At 34.3% G+C, this 16,103-nt stretch overlaps 1 protein-coding gene across 1 annotated transcript; it reads left to right on the top strand.

Annotated features, from left to right (window-relative positions):
• Window positions 1–3,027: 3,027 nt before the first annotated feature.
• On the top strand, window positions 3,028–14,150 carry LOC118750357 (eukaryotic translation initiation factor 2 subunit 3-like). Its single transcript, XM_036485077.1, is given in 7 exon segments — window positions 3,028–3,241; window positions 3,849–4,023; window positions 12,350–12,586; window positions 12,669–12,886; window positions 12,955–13,197; window positions 13,199–13,611; window positions 13,826–14,150. Coding segments are annotated over 7 exon segments (1,428 nt in total). The 5' UTR covers window positions 3,028–3,175; the 3' UTR covers window positions 13,902–14,150.
• The last annotated feature ends 1,953 nt before the right edge of the window (window positions 14,151–16,103 follow it).

Below are 16,103 nucleotides of genomic sequence, written 5' to 3' on the forward strand. Positions count from 1 at the left end.
AATCATATAAAGTGAAAATAAAAAATTGAAATTGTTCGAAATTGTTGTTGCTTGAGATTGAAAATGAAAATGTGTGTGTGAGTTTGTGAATAAATTTAAAAATTAAATTGTTTGGAAACGTCAAGAATTTTAAAAGTGACTCTCAGCGGTTCTACCTTACTATATTTTTATCATGTTTGAAACTACCTTCTTTTTTGTATTATGGTATTAAGTGCAGGCTGCCAACATCGCTCAAACTGTGCCTTTTTTTTGGCCCTATTTTACTTCAAATGGCACTTAATTTTTCAATTTGGCACAAAGTGCCAAAATGGCACTTTTGAAAAATATTAATATTTCAATACATTTTTGTGAAATCCTTGCGTGGAATTTTTTTCCTCAACTAAAATTTTTTAGTTTCTTTACTGTATAAAACTGGTTTATCTTACTTTGGCATTGGGCTTGTGTTTTAGGAATGCGTTTCCAAGTTTAATTCTAAATGGGAAGAATTAAAGAGAATGGCACCTTTATCGACACTTTTATTTTTCTATTCGTCACATTTTGCATTTCTTTATCCGCAATATGGCAGTTCAATTTGAAGTCTTCAAAGCAAAGAATAGTTGGCAGCCCTGATTAAGTGCTCGACCAAAGCGTGCCATGAAACAAAAATAGAACATCACGCAATAACGCGACGTTGTATTTGTAACCAGGTTTAAGAAAAAAGTTTGTGAAGCGGGTTCGTCAGCAGAGCATTTGTTTACATCACAAGCACTCTTGTCATATCTTGTGTAGTTGGATCATACTGTGTAAGTTTTATTTTTGACAGCGGTTATTTGGGTACAGCTTAAGGCCCCGCTAAATAGAAATTCTTTTTTTTGCGTCACAGGTAAGCTTTTAACACCCGATTTACATGATTCAAGTCAAGGCGAATTCAATAAGATGGTATCGGTACGACAATTACAAAATGTACATGTATTTTCTTTTTGCTTTTGCAGCGAGGACTATGAAAAATTTCATACGAAGGATATGAATGAGAATGATGCAATAACAGGTTCATTCCTTATCTTTTTGGACTAAAATCTGAAAAGTGTCAAAATGCAAGAGCGTAAGCAAAATTCGCTCACCAAAAGAGAATAACAGGAAAAAGTAAAGGAACGCAAAAAACCAAATTTTTAGTCCAAAGAATGGCAACAACAAAACTAACTTCATATAAGAATAGAAATGTATGTACAAACACTTACTATATCAATTATTTTTTGCCTCCTTCCAATTTCAATTCACTTTTTTTATTTTTTAGATTATTCTCACCGCAAAAATTCTTCGGACTAAATCTGACTAATTTGGACTGAAGAGAGTCACTCTCACTGAGTGTTGCTCTCTCATTTTTGCTGTCATTTTGGGGTTAAGGAACGCTTTTTGGACTAACTCTGACTACTTCGGACTTTTTCTGACTGTTTCTGGGAGAAAAGGAACATGGAATGTTCGATATCGTATCGATTATCCTGAATATCGATATTTCATGGCACGATAATCGATTTTTTGAATCGATATTCCAAGGTCGATATATCGAAGACATCGATACTTTACCCGCAATATCGATATTTAAGTTGAAATTTATTTTTCATCTACAAAAAAGAGTATGGGAATACCCTAAAATAGGTTTAATCTGCAGCTTGTGTGATTTATTTAGCTCTTAAGTTTGACAAACCGCTTAAGTCGTCCGGCATGCCGTTTTAATCCTCAGTAAGTATACAAATTGGAAATAACACGGGCGGGGTTAATATTCTATTCAATTGGGAGTAGGATTTTCAACATCGATTTTTTTGATATCGATATTGTTCAGCCCGATATATCGCCATATCGATTTTACATGCAATGAAATAAATCTATTCATGATATCGATACTTTTTTAAATATCGAACATTCCTATAAGGAACGCAACTAATACAAGGTGTTATCGGTTGGCAACTTCTCGCTCTAATAACAGTGTTACTTCTTTAACAATTCTTTGCCTAATAATATAGTTGAATTTTTATATATTTTTTCTCAGTATACACATTTTGTTTCTCAAAAAGGTATTTTATCTTATTTTATTTCATTTCATTACGAATATACTATAAAAAAGCAAATTTTGTTTCGAGGAAAATATGAAATTTTATATTTTTCCCCCAAATGGGTATTAATTTCTTCCCGTTTTTCCTCTTATTCTACTGAAAATCGAGCTGTCACAACTGGTACCACCATGGTATAAACCATGATACAAAAATAGGAAGGTAGAACCGCTGAGAGTAATTTTTTCAAATTCTTGATGTTTGCAAGCAATTTAATTTAAAAATTTTACTCACACACACATTCTCATTTTCAATCTCAAACAACAACAACTTTGAACAATTCCTTTTTTTTACTCTCAATTTTAAGGCCGGTCCACATAGGACTTTCGCGTTGGCTTTGGCGTTGGCGTTGGCTTTGGCGTTGGCGTTGGTTTGACAGAACGCACGTTAAAAGAATGATTGCTACAATGAACGCTTGGCAGCGAATGCTTGGGTGACTAAATTAACATACTAACGACAGATAAATTAATATTTAATATCAATAATTGCATTAAAAACGATATTTCTTACCTGCACTTGATTAAAAAGGGAAAATATTTCACACAATTTTATTTATTTGCAACAGCTGACGAGCAACGCACGCGAAAAGATGAGAGTTGGCCATCTTTTTGCTTTGTGTTGGCGTGAGCGTTGCCGAATTTTGGCTATGTGGACGGCTGCACTTGAATTCATGTATTCATAGTCAGCTGTTGAAGCGACGCCAACGCCAACGCAACGCCAAAGTTTTATGTGGACGGGCCTTTATACGATTTTAAAATGTTGGCAAACTTCAAAAAAAAATCATGGCCGACGCATTGAGAGCACGGTTTTACCTTACTATGCTTTTATTATGGTATAAACTTAGTAACTGACAATTTCTGGAGTACGGGAACAGGCTAATTTTAGACCAAAAATGCAACAGTGACCTATTGCACGTATTAGTTGTCCCGCTCACTCCATTTTACTAGTGCGCTCGCTCATAGAAAAGTGCCGCGTGAAATTGGCATATTTCTTTCCAAGTGACGGATAAATTTTGATGTTTAGGCGTGAACGAGTGTGAATTAATTCAATTTTTAACTGTGTGAATTGGAAGTAGAAAAATAAACAAAATGTCTACGGCGGAAGCACAAATAGGTGTGAATACAAATTTGCAAAAGCAGGATCTTAGTAACTTGGTAAGTGCTCAAATGCGTGTAAAAATGTTGGAGCTCTTTTGGTGTACAGTAGAAAATGCAAAAGAAATTAGAGCGTTGGCAGAGTACAACGCGGCAGATGTCAGTCGCAATGAAGTTACTTTTGCATTGGGGAAATTGGTCAATGAAAAGAAAATTATTTGTATTGTGTCATGTTATGTTCCCGAATTCCACTGATGATGTCCAGTAAGCGTATTATACAGATTCCATATTGATCTTGCTGCTCACGAAGTAACTATTTGTTGCCTTCGATTGCCTGGGTTAAACGTTGAAAAGAAAGACTGCACGTGGCTTAGGAATACCAAAAACAAATTTTAAAACTATCCTGCCGCGAAAATAGTAATGTATAGAGATCAAATAGGCAAAATGTAAGGATAAAAGCATTCTGCATACTTCTGCATCTTCTGGGCTAACATATTGTTGGCAGATATTTCTGATGCAATATGCAGATTCTAACCTCATTTCAATAATGAGAAAGTTTTACTCTACATTTTCTATTTTGCGGCGTTCACCGTATGCTTTTAAGTATTTTTGAAATTCTGGATAGTTTAACAAATTATTTCAATAACTAATTAATTTATATTTTTAGGATATCGAGAATTTGACACCACTCTCTCCAGAGGTGATCTCGCGTCAGGCCACAATCAATATCGGTACTATTGGACATGTAGCGCATGGAAAATCAACCGTGGTTAAAGCTATTTCTGGAGTTCAAACTGTGCGCTTCAAAAATGAACTGGAGAGAAACATCACTATTAAGCTTGGTATGTTAAATGAAATATAATTAACCACATACGAATTCTCGCAAAGGAAGAATAAAAATTCAAGCTAGAAATCAGTTTTTTTTTTATAAATTACCAGTCTCTTGCGCGAGGATAGGTAAATGAATTAGGTATAAGTTTGTTCGTGCAATTTTTAATGGTTGAGTTAATTACAAAGTTTTAAATATGAATATTAACTTAGTCCAATTTGATCCAATTTATATTAATTTAAGAGTAATATCCATTACATTATTCGCATTTGCCCGTTGAGTTAGGTTTGAAAGAGTAGCGGCAGAAAACACTATATTTTCTTTTCAAATAGTAGTAAATTGTATGTCAATTTTGAGGAATAGTTCTTATGGGGGATTTAAAAGCAATAAACTCGGAAGTTTAAGATTTTGTGTATGTCAAGCGTTCTTGTTGGAAATAGAGTGGACATTTGTTTGCTTATTGGTAAATTCTAACATACACGATTGTTTTATTTACACCCCTATTGCTAGTGTCGACTAATAGTAGATAAACGAATATCATTCGATGATCGACTTTCCATGGTATTGTGAATGTCGATTTCTTGATCAATAAAGGTGAAATTAGTCAAGAACGCAGAACTTATACTTAAACGCTGTCTGTATACGCAGAATTTTGTCGATTACTGGAGCCCTCGGTGTTGCTTACTACAGTGTTGCCACTCATCAATGCCTTTTCAGAAACTTACCTTTTCAACTAAAAATTTTCGTGCTATAATAGATGCTAGCTAAACATAAACTACTTATTTTTCAACAAAAAACCTTATTCGACAGTAAATTTCAAATATTTTAAATGTATTTTGAATACGAACTTATAATTTTTTTACCATCAAATACGCCTTGAATTCTGCGGTGTTGATCAACAACAACTCGAGTTTGTATTTACATGGCGCTCTGGTAAGACAGCTCGTGTCAGCTGACTCGGGTTTACGTATCGGTAGGTTTACGTTCTTGTCTAATTTCACCTTAAGCGACACCCAAACAGTTGTAGAAGGACGTACGATTAAAAACTATTCACACTCACTTATTGATTGAACGAGAAAACGCCATTAAAAATACAATGGATAAGCGATAATCGAAGTTTATCTACTACCTACTAGTCGGCACGCTATACGGGTGTTATTTTTCTTTTCGCGCGACTTCAAGTGTTCCCTTTAAAAAATAAAATGAACCATTAACTCAAAATTATGGCGAAATTTCAATATACATAGTACTACGCTGATTAAAGGGTATGCATATGTTCGTCAGCAACTTATTTAATTACCAACATTTTTCAACTAGAAACAGTTACTAATTAAACATTTTTGAGTTGGGTAACAGTAACTCAAGAAATGAACTAGATTATTTATCAATCATCTAATAAACATAACTTTGCTATAATCAATGTTCAAAATTGTTAAGAAGATGAAATCATGTACTACGTTATAAAATTTTTAGCGAACACTATGTATTTTCGGTTGGATACACATTTTCCTTTGCCACTTTCTCTTTGAATGAATCGTTTTCTTTTATCTGTTATTTGTATACTTTTGTTATTTACGCTATGCAGAAATAATTTTTAGAAAATAATCGATCCATCAACTATAAATATTACGATGTCATCGTTGTTATGCACTATCTAATGTTGTAAGCTGCCGCAGATGTTAGCATTTAAAAATTTGTTTAATATATCATTATACTATGTTCAAACTGATACCATTTACCACTAGTTAAATATGTTTAAAAATTACTTTAATTACGCTAACGAGTGATGTACTTTCGTTCTTTCAAACAAATTTAATCAACCATAATTGGTTTCCCAATTAGATAAAAGTCCGTAACGCAACACGTTTCAGTCAGCTGATTTCGGGCATGAAATTTCAGTTATACTAACAGAAAACTAGCTTAGAACAAACTTAACCGTTATCGAAGATAATACAAAATTCTTGGTTTTAAGCAATTAAGGTGCAAATCTGTGCCCAACTCTAAAAAAACACCTCAAAGCAAACAAAGCAACCGCCACCTTGTTTGCCAAACAAAAGTTCGGCTGCATAACACCCGCCTTTGAAAACCAGTTCAGCCCGATTGTATCTGTAAGATTCATGCAAAAATTTAATAAAATATTTTTTTTTTTAAGGTGAGATGTAAAATGAAAATCTACCAATCAGTTGTCGAAAAAACGTATAGAGGTCGATACTACAGGATAATAAAACTTTGGTAACGTTTCCAGTGCACTTTCCAGGCTTATATCTTTTAAGACCAAATGAGCTGCCAATAAATATTTTCACAGAACTGTTGACACTTTGGTTTCAGCGTTCTGAATAAAAAAATAGTTGAATAGATCATTTGCTCTTTAGGTTATAAGCCTGAAAAGAGTACTGTCAACGTTACAAAGATTTTAATTTCGTGTAGAATTGACCAGGATATACATTAGAGTAAGGAGAGGGTAATTAAAAAAGTGAAAATTCTCCTAGTTCTCTGTCTATGATTTTGAATGTAAACGAAATCCCGATTCGTTGTTCCTGAAACTTGTAATTTTTATTCTTGCAAATTGCTGTTGGTAATCTTATCGAACAGATTAATAAGTATAGTAAGTTATTTCTGACCTTTGTGGCCAAAACCGGGCGTTTTTATTTGTAAACAAACATTGCATTGTCAAGTATTATCTACAAGCTGCAGCCTGAACTGTCTGGTAATAAAAAAAACATCGATCATTTAACGATGTAGTTAAATGGCGTCAATTTGAACGTGCTAATAATATAATTTTTTTGAATTTTGGTAAATTAGTTAAACAACTATAAATATTAACCCGCTAAGGGAATTCCATTTAAAGAAAATTAAATTAGTTGCTGGAATATTTTCAAGTTGTTCTTGGTATGCTATATTTTAAATAAAATGCAATTTGTCAATCACTGATCTCACAAGCCAAGTAGTACTTGACAGGAAAAAGTTGGAAAATTCTTTGGTAGTTGGGCATAAGTTGATGAAGTTACTTTTATACGTTTTTGTTTGTTAAAAACTGTGAAAAACATTGCCCTAATTTAAGATAAGCATCAAAATTTTGTTTTGAGCACTTCGTGTTCGATATATTTGAAATTCAATATTTAAAATGGCAAAATCCAGCATATTAATTTAATTTCTTTTTTTCTTCTGTTTTTTCATTGGCTTTTTTAATTTAAAACTTTAAATGGAATTCCGCGCGTGCATCTGTATACGATTAACTCCGTTGAATACCTTGTCGAAACGGTACTGGTTGGTGGGTATATCAATTCTTCAGAACGCCTCAGCGACGAAAGAGTACGTGCACTATTAAGCTCCCCAGTACTGCTACGCGAGTTCGAGGCGAAGTTAGATGCAAAACGACGCAATAGCTTGCCAGTGGGACAAGCAATAGTTCGTCCAGTTTTGCGGGCACGCAAGCAAAAACGAGCACGCAGTGTAAGCGCAGATACTCAGTTAACCAGAACATCGATTCGAAGCAGCAGTCTCGGCAGCAGTCAAACTCCAACACGCGGCTGTTCATCAAGTCCAAGTAGTGGCTATGAGAGCCACTCCGAATATAGTTCATCCATACAAGGAGATCAAAAGGGGAGTTCAACCACACCACGTTCGCGTGTGCTCAATAATGCAATAAATGCGCTGAAGGAAACACCGACCGTGGGAAAAAAGCGCAACAAACCTCAGACAGACAACTCAGAAACCGATGATGGACAAACACCAGTTACGAAGCGTCAAAAGCTGAAGCAATTCAAGGTGAATGGCGAGTATATAGTAGAGCGCATAGAATCGATTGAATCGATTAACGGCAATCCCATATTCTTTGTGAAATGGTTGGGATATCCCCCCGAAACGAATACTTGGGAGTCCCTTGACAACATAAGTGAATGTGCTGTATTAGAGCCGTTCATTGAATCACAGTATACATTGCTTGAGTTGATTATTTCAGAAATCATAGCCGATATTGAAGCCGAAATTACAGAGAATGGTCTAGTTTTCGATATGACCTCCTTAAAATTAGAGGAATTAGATAAATATGATCCTTTGGTGATAAAAGCGGATTTAATATTGCTTGCCCAGTTTCGTGCAACACGATCACGTAGTTTTAAAGAACCGGAAAAGATACGCAGCCGTATAATTAATATGATGCTAATGAAGCCTGTCTACTATCGACGTAAGCAGCAATTATGCGACCTGAAAGCTTTCCAGGAGCGTATGAATCAGGTAGAACACACAGCGCCGATAACTGTGGAAAACCGCTTTGATTTGGAAGTCATAGATGTCGCTTTTAAGTATATAAAAGAAAGTTTCGCTGGAAACAATGTCAAAATGCAGGAGGATCCCCCAATTGGATGCAAATGTGAAAACGAGTGTGCTCCGTTGTCTACGTGCTGTGCACGCATGGCGGGCAGCTATTTTGCTTACGACAAAGCAGGCCGACTTCGTATCCGACCTGGAGAGGCCATTTATGAATGCAATAACAGGTGTTCATGCGAACAGGAATGTGTAAACCGTGTTATACAGCGCGGGCGCAGTAATTCGCTTTGTATATTCCGCACATCGAATGGATGTGGCTGGGGCGTTCGAACCGAGAAACCATTGCGTAAGGGAGAATACGTGTGTGAGTATGTGGGTGAAATTATCACCAGCGAAGAGGCGAATGATCGCGGCCAAACGTATGACGCCATCGGACGCACTTATCTTTTCGATTTAGATTACAATACCTCCGGGGAGAGTGTGTACACAATTGATGCGGCGCTCTATGGCAATATTTCCCATTTCATTAATCACTCGTGCAATCCCAACTTAGCAGTGTTTCCGTTTTGGATCAATAACCTCGACATTAATATGCCACGTTTGGCATTCTTTTCGCTACGACCAATAAAAGCTGGAGAAGAATTGACATTCGATTATGTACGCACAGACTATGAAAATTTGTCGTCAGCCGAGAAGGTTTCGTGTCGTTGTGGTGCAGATAATTGTCGCAAAGTATTATTTTAATAATTTTATCGACAAATTAAACGAACATTTCAGTAAAAGTTGTTATTAAGAAAATGCAAAGGAAATGAGCAACTTAATAAAGTTCTCGCATACAAATTTACTTTAGAACTAGGATATAAATAAATGAAACGCTTCTTCTAGAATGGGCAAATATGCACCGAAGTAATTTATATTAAATTTTTACTCATAAATGGAGTTTATTTAATAATTGGAAATTTTATTACTGTTAATAATGATGCCAGTTATATTTGTACTCCAGCTCCAAATCGTTCACTTTCGGCTCAAATGCTTATCACATGTTTTTAAATCTATTTTGTTATGAATAGCATTTATATTTTGCTAAGTATAGTTTCATAAAATGTAGTTTTTACTGCCTTTAAGGTGTGGTTAATTTTTTCATATTGTTTGACTTCTTGATTATTACCAACCTTAAGCATCATTACAACTAAATAATTAAGACTATGTTTTAAATCCTGTAAACAATAAATAAAAAACAACTTGACGTTGACACACCACTTTTATTAGTATCACGTTTTTGCGTATCCAAATAGCGTGGAGAATTTTTAATATGCTTTATTCTTATGCTTTTTTATTTCGTTCTTTTGGGTGTAGACAAAAAGCCGATCGAATGTTCACAAAATTCAAGTTTTTGCATTTTTTGCGTTCTTGTACTTTTGTGGATATATTTCTGACAGTAAATATCGCCAAATTTTTAGAAAAGTTTATGCTTGATAGTTTTGATAACTCGTTTAAAACTAATTAAATGTAAAAAATACAGTGTGAGTTTAATTCCTACGTACGAGTACATACGTGTATTTATTAAATGCATTGTATATACGTTAGACTGTCCCAAAAAACCAACATTTTTTTCATTTTCATTTCATTGGTGTTATCTTAAAAAATATAGGAATCAAATTTTATGCAATTCCAAAAACCACGGCAACCCGTGCCGACTTGCAGTCAAAGTTATCAGAATAAGCTTGTTGCAGTTCGCGTGTTTTGTTAATTTACTCATTTTACTTCTTTAGGACATAATATTTAGTAAATCTGCGTTTTTGGTTTTTTACCTGGTAGTCAGGATTTTTTCCAAAGGACCATAAATAATAATATATTTCCAAAAGTTTACACAAAATATGGATATATGGGTATCAAATGAAAGAGGAATTCGAAACAAGATTAACTATAACTTTTGTTTTCAATTATCCTTCTGGAACATGTCAAAAATGTCCTTTAAATATATTATCCTTCAAGATTTTTAATTTTTAATGAGTTTTAAAGAATCTTAGTTTAATTTAAATCTTATTAACATATATAAGGATACTAAAGGATAAAAATTTCAAAGGATATTTTTAAAATTTTCTAATTAATACTGCCACATTTATTCTTTAATCAACCCGAGAGGACATGTCAAACACTAAAACACTTTATTTTGTTTGTTTAATATTATGAAATGCATTTTTTTTTTAAAGGAGGAAAAGAATTTGTTAAAAAAGTTGAATATGAAAATTTAATTAAAAAATGGTCACAAATTATTAGACTAAAAACATAGTTTTGCAGCCTTGTAATAACCCCTTCAAATCCACTATGATTTTTCCATTAATTAATTTTTCGTACATATGTATGTATCTTTTCTAGTAGAAAAATTTGTCTCCCCTGAAAACGTGCAATTCTGAACATTTTTTAATTGGTGTGACAGGGCGTATGATGAATACAAAATTATTCAAATTCAACTTTTCTACTACATTCCTTTTTCTTAAAAAAATGCCTTACAAAATATTAAATAAACCAAATCATATGCTTTCTTATTTTGTATGTCCCTTCAGGCTGTTCAACTGTTGTAAATCAGTACGATATGGAAATTACGTTTAGTTAAATTTTTTTTATGTCATACGGAAGTACAACCATTATATCAACCCGAGAGGACATGTCAAAGACTAAAACGATTTATTTAATTTATTGCATTTCCAAAGTTTTCATGGAGGATTTGGCAGTCTAAGTTCAAGTTATTAACTAAAACTTCAACTAAAAGTCGGCACAGGTTATCGTTAGCCTACGGCCATAAAACTTCATATATATATGCTATTTAGGCTAAAAAGCACAAATATAGAGGGTATGCAATTCAAAATTTGCACACAAGTTTTTTTCCATATATTCTTGGGACAGTCTAATATACGTATATAGTAAAATTCATTAAACAATTGTCTAAGTAAAAAATATATACATTTTCATACAAGGCAGGATCAGGAACAGTACTAAAAATATGCTGCAGAAACACAACAACGAACAACAGCTTAGCTAAGTAGCAATGACACGCTGAAACAGTAGTGCAATTCATAAAATGTCGCAAAGTGACATTTTTGGCGAAATGGCAACGTTGCGAACAACAAATGCACATTTAAACAAAAAAAATAAAATTTCGCGCGTAAGTGAAAAAGAAAAGTTTTTACAATTATGTTTCGAAGTAGCCTTAACTGATACACTTTTTCTTGAAGCATTCGAGGACAATAAAATATCATGTTTTTGGCGACTTTAGAGTTTGCAATGATTGCCAGCTCAAATATACGGCAATGTCGCAATTTTGTCGCAGGAGAGTTTTCATACAGCTGTGTCGCAAGGTGCCAAATTTTTCAACAAATAACACAATTGCAACAACTTTGCGACGTTTCATGAATCCCACTAATATGTTTGAGATGAAATGACATGGCATGGCACCTTGTTTGAGTTAACATGACATAACAATGCATGAAATTTTTGAAAGTGACATTTGTACAGAAAATGTTGAATTTTGCAGTAGATTACATTTCGCCAATAAAAAAATCTCGATATACCAGAAAAAAATTAAAGGTGTATTTTAATTTAACATACCTATGAAAATATTAAATAATCAACATTAATAATAATGTTTGAGTCACTGTTTTCTACGCGCGTTAGGCGAAGCTTTATCTTCAATTTGTGTGCCTTGGTGTTGTCACATAAATGGGGGACCTCCGAACAGCAATCGATTTGTATAAAAAGCTTCCAGAATTATGCCAGCAGATTGGCGTTGAATCTTTCTTATGATTTGTATGTCGCACTCAAGGGTCATGAAAGAAACGTAAAGTAAGTCAGCTTAATATACTTTAAGCTAGGAGTTTGGTTTTTAAAACTAATTCACAAATTTAATATCATCATTGTGGTGTTTGTGCTGATATTATTAAGACATTTAGAAAAATTGTCTAGCTAGTTGGAAATCATACGACAAATGCAAGGGTCACACACATCTTATTAATTTTGCCAATTTGTAAAACACTAAAAATTTACGAAATTTTAATTTTTGTGAAACTCAGGTTACGCTAACGCTAAAATTTATAAATGCGACAATGCAAAGTGTCCACGACCAGCTTGTTTTATTTCTGACGGTTCCAGCAAGGATGATAGCTTCCCCTGTGCCCGTCCGTCCTGTGTGGGCCGTTTCAAGTTGGTGCGTCACGTGAGTTTCGTGGATTGTCCTGGTCACGACATTCTTATGGCTACCATGTTGAACGGTGCTGCTGTAATGGATGCTGCACTACTCTTAATTGCTGGTAAGTTAGGTTGCCAGACTGCTGTATATGTACATTTATTTTACCTAAAGAACAACTACTTTATTATTTTTTTTATTTGTAGGTAACGAATCCTGCCCTCAGCCTCAAACATCTGAGCATTTGGCTGCAATTGAAATTATGAAACTAAAACAGATCCTCATTTTGCAAAATAAAATTGACCTGGTGAAGGAGAGCCAAGCCAAAGAGCAGTATGAAGAGATAACGAAATTCGTGCAGGGTACAGTTGCCGAAGGTGCACCAATTGTACCGATTTCTGCTCAGCTTAAATATAACATTGATGTGAGTTATTATTATTACAAGTGCCGAATCTAAGTAAGAACATGTTTTATTTGCAATGCGATTTTTAGGTATTATGTGAATATATCACAAAGAAGATTCCCGTGCCTCAGCGCGATTTCAAAGCACCTCCTCGGCTAATTGTTATACGTTCCTTTGATGTGAATAAGCCAGGTTGTGAAGTCAACGATCTGAAAGGAGGTGTGGCCGGTGGTTCTATCCTTTGTGGTGTATTGAAAGTGGGTCAGGAGATTGAAGTGCGTCCTGGTGTTGTCACGAAGGACAGCGAGGGCAACATAACCTGTCGACCCATTTTTTTCGCGCATTGTGTCACTGTATGCCGAACAAAATGAACTGCAGTACGCGGTGCCTGGTGGTTTAATTGGTGTGGGTACGAAAATCGATCCGACACTATGTCGTGCAGATCGTCTCGTTGGCCAGGTGCTGGGAGCTGTTGGCCACTTACCTGACATATATATTGAGCTGGAAATTTCGTATTACCTCTTGCGACGATTATTGGGCGTGCGTACGGACGGCGATAAAAAAGGTGCACGTGTAGAGAAACTACAAAAAAATGAAATATTGCTGGTGAATATTGGATCTTTAAGCACGGGTGGTCGAATTTCCGCCACAAAGGGCGATTTGGCCAAAATTGTGCTCACCACACCGGTTTGTACTGAGAAGGGGGAGAAAATTGCATTAAGTCGTCGTGTGGAAAAACATTGGCGGTGAGTATTTACTCGGCCCTATTACGAATTTCACATCAACAAATATTCCCAAAAAAAATTATAAAGCAAAACAAAAACAATGTTTCCAAATTTGTTTTTGTTTTGCAGGTTAAATTATGGGAACGATTTATTCACATGGAATTGGCGATAGGGCTGACTGTTTAAAAAATTGTTTTAGCTCCTAACTATACGAAGCTATTTTTTATTTCTCCAGTTTAATTGGATGGGGCCAGATATTTGGCGGCAAAACTATTCAACCTGTACTGGACAGCAAACCCGCCAAGAAGTAAAACCGAAAGGTTTACACCACGAGCATTAGTATCAGTTTGAAACTTATTTGTTATAAGCGAACAAAACGCATTTGTCGGTCTTCAATTTTTATATATAAATTATTACCAGCCACAGTTTCCTTCTTTTGTTTTACGCGCAGTAAAACTGAAGACACCACCAATAGAACTTGTTTAAAAAAAGCAACAAATTATAAAATATTTAATTAACAATATAATTAAAGGAATTAAAATTTGTTATTTTAAAAAGGAAATAAAAGGAAATAAATTTTTACACAAAAAAAAAATGTGGGAACTGTTATGGAACAATTCCAATTTCCTGACGTTATATAAATAATCGATGTCGACACCAAACTTGAATTGTTTAACGTACTCGAAACAACATTGTCTATTTATTCCTGGAAAAATTCAAGCGACTAAATGCTCCGAAATCAAATGAAAATGTATGTAGGTGTTTTAATTATAAATCGTCGCTCCTATGCCAGAAACATGAATGTGTAAAAAAGAAAATTTTGGGAAATCAAGTTTGAATTTTTTTTTACGAGCATCCAAAGGTTAATCAAGTCAACCAATAACTAAGAAATCGTAAATTTGCACAATCAATCGTCTGGAATACGGGTGACGATATTATCTATCGCCTGGAAGAATGATGCGTATATTTGTTGAATTTTCGGTAATTGCGATTGAAATTTGAAATCTTGTTTCATAAAGTTTTTATAACGTAAGTGAACTGCCAAACAAAGTTTTGCACAGACACGCCGATTAATTTGGTTTTAGCTTTCATCTAATTTGCAATCGTCTTTTAACATTTTCCCCCCAAGTTAAGTTCGCATCTGGTTGTTGAGGACGAAATATCTTTAGAATTTTTTTAGTAAATCTAATAATATACATAAATTAATGTCATCTATGAGATCTTATTTTTAATAAAATGTTTAAAAACTCTGAAGCATCTTTTTGTTGTTTTCAGATCCAGTTTGATTTGAAGATTTTGCTTTGTGCTGCGATTTCGAACCAATATGGCAGTGTAAGACTCCCTTTAGTATGATCTTTTTAAGCTGCAGAACTAAACGGCCCAGGAACCATTTTCTTAAAGAGCGTATAATTGCACACCTCGATGGCAGCGTGCTCTGCTTTCTCGGAACAGAGAACGTTCTCTGTCTGGCTCTCGCGCCCTCAGTTGAACTATTATTTTCACTCAATTCGTTCTTCAATTCAAATCCTTTAAATTGAATATATGCATATACAATAAGGTGGTTCTTAAAAGTAGGAAGCAAGCAGGTACCGATAGGAGACGGGATTCTCCAAAAATTAAAATTTTTTTTAATCTAATCCGCGAATTAGTCAACTAAAATAGCAAAAAATGTATGCAATTTCAAATTCTCTCATTTTTATGTCCAAAATGGCATAGTCCAAAATGGCATAACATATTATTATTTTATATTTTCTTTTCACATTTATTTGAGCAATCTGATTTGCGCCTCTTACTTCTTGAAACAAAGCTCTAAATAGCATAGGTTTTAAGCACAATATCTTTTAATAAAATCATCAATTTCTTCAACGGAGAAAAAAAAACATCCGTAACGTTACGTCCCGAATTTTGTAGGAAAAATTGAAAAACGCTGTTTTCGGTGACGAAAAAAAAATTCAATATAGTTGATCCAGAAGCCCACCATATATATTGGAGTCAATCGGCTTCCATGGCAAACCTGCCCTTGGCGAAAGGAATCTCTGATTTAGACTAAAAAGCGTATAGCTTTGGAAAACAAATAAAATCTTTTCACGTAAAACGTTGTTATCCACATACGGTGCGAACAATGAAATCGTTATTCAAGAAACAAAATACCTTCTTTTGGAGTAACTAGCTTCAAATATGGGCTTTAATACCACTGGGGATTTGCAAGATCTACTTCTCAACAAGATTTTTACTTATTCAAAACAGAATGATAACGTGTTGAAACTTAAAAAAACCAAACTTTACAAATAGGCAACAATACGATTTTTACTACAAAATTTCGGTAAAATATATGCCGCAAAGTGTAAAATAAATAAAATTGTGCATTAGAAATACAATCCAATACCAACACAAAATTATCCTTAAAATTTTTTTTTTTAATAAGCGGTAACCTGAAACATGTTTCTGTGCACATATAAATATTATCTACAAAAATTTCATCATAATGGTACAATTAAATTGTAGTTGAAGTT

The sequence above is a fragment of the Rhagoletis pomonella genome, unplaced genomic scaffold (assembly GCF_013731165.1).
Source record: "Rhagoletis pomonella isolate Grant_MI unplaced genomic scaffold, Rhpom_1.0 Rhpom_scaffold_00212, whole genome shotgun sequence".
Lineage (NCBI taxonomy): Eukaryota > Metazoa > Arthropoda > Insecta > Diptera > Tephritidae > Rhagoletis > Rhagoletis pomonella.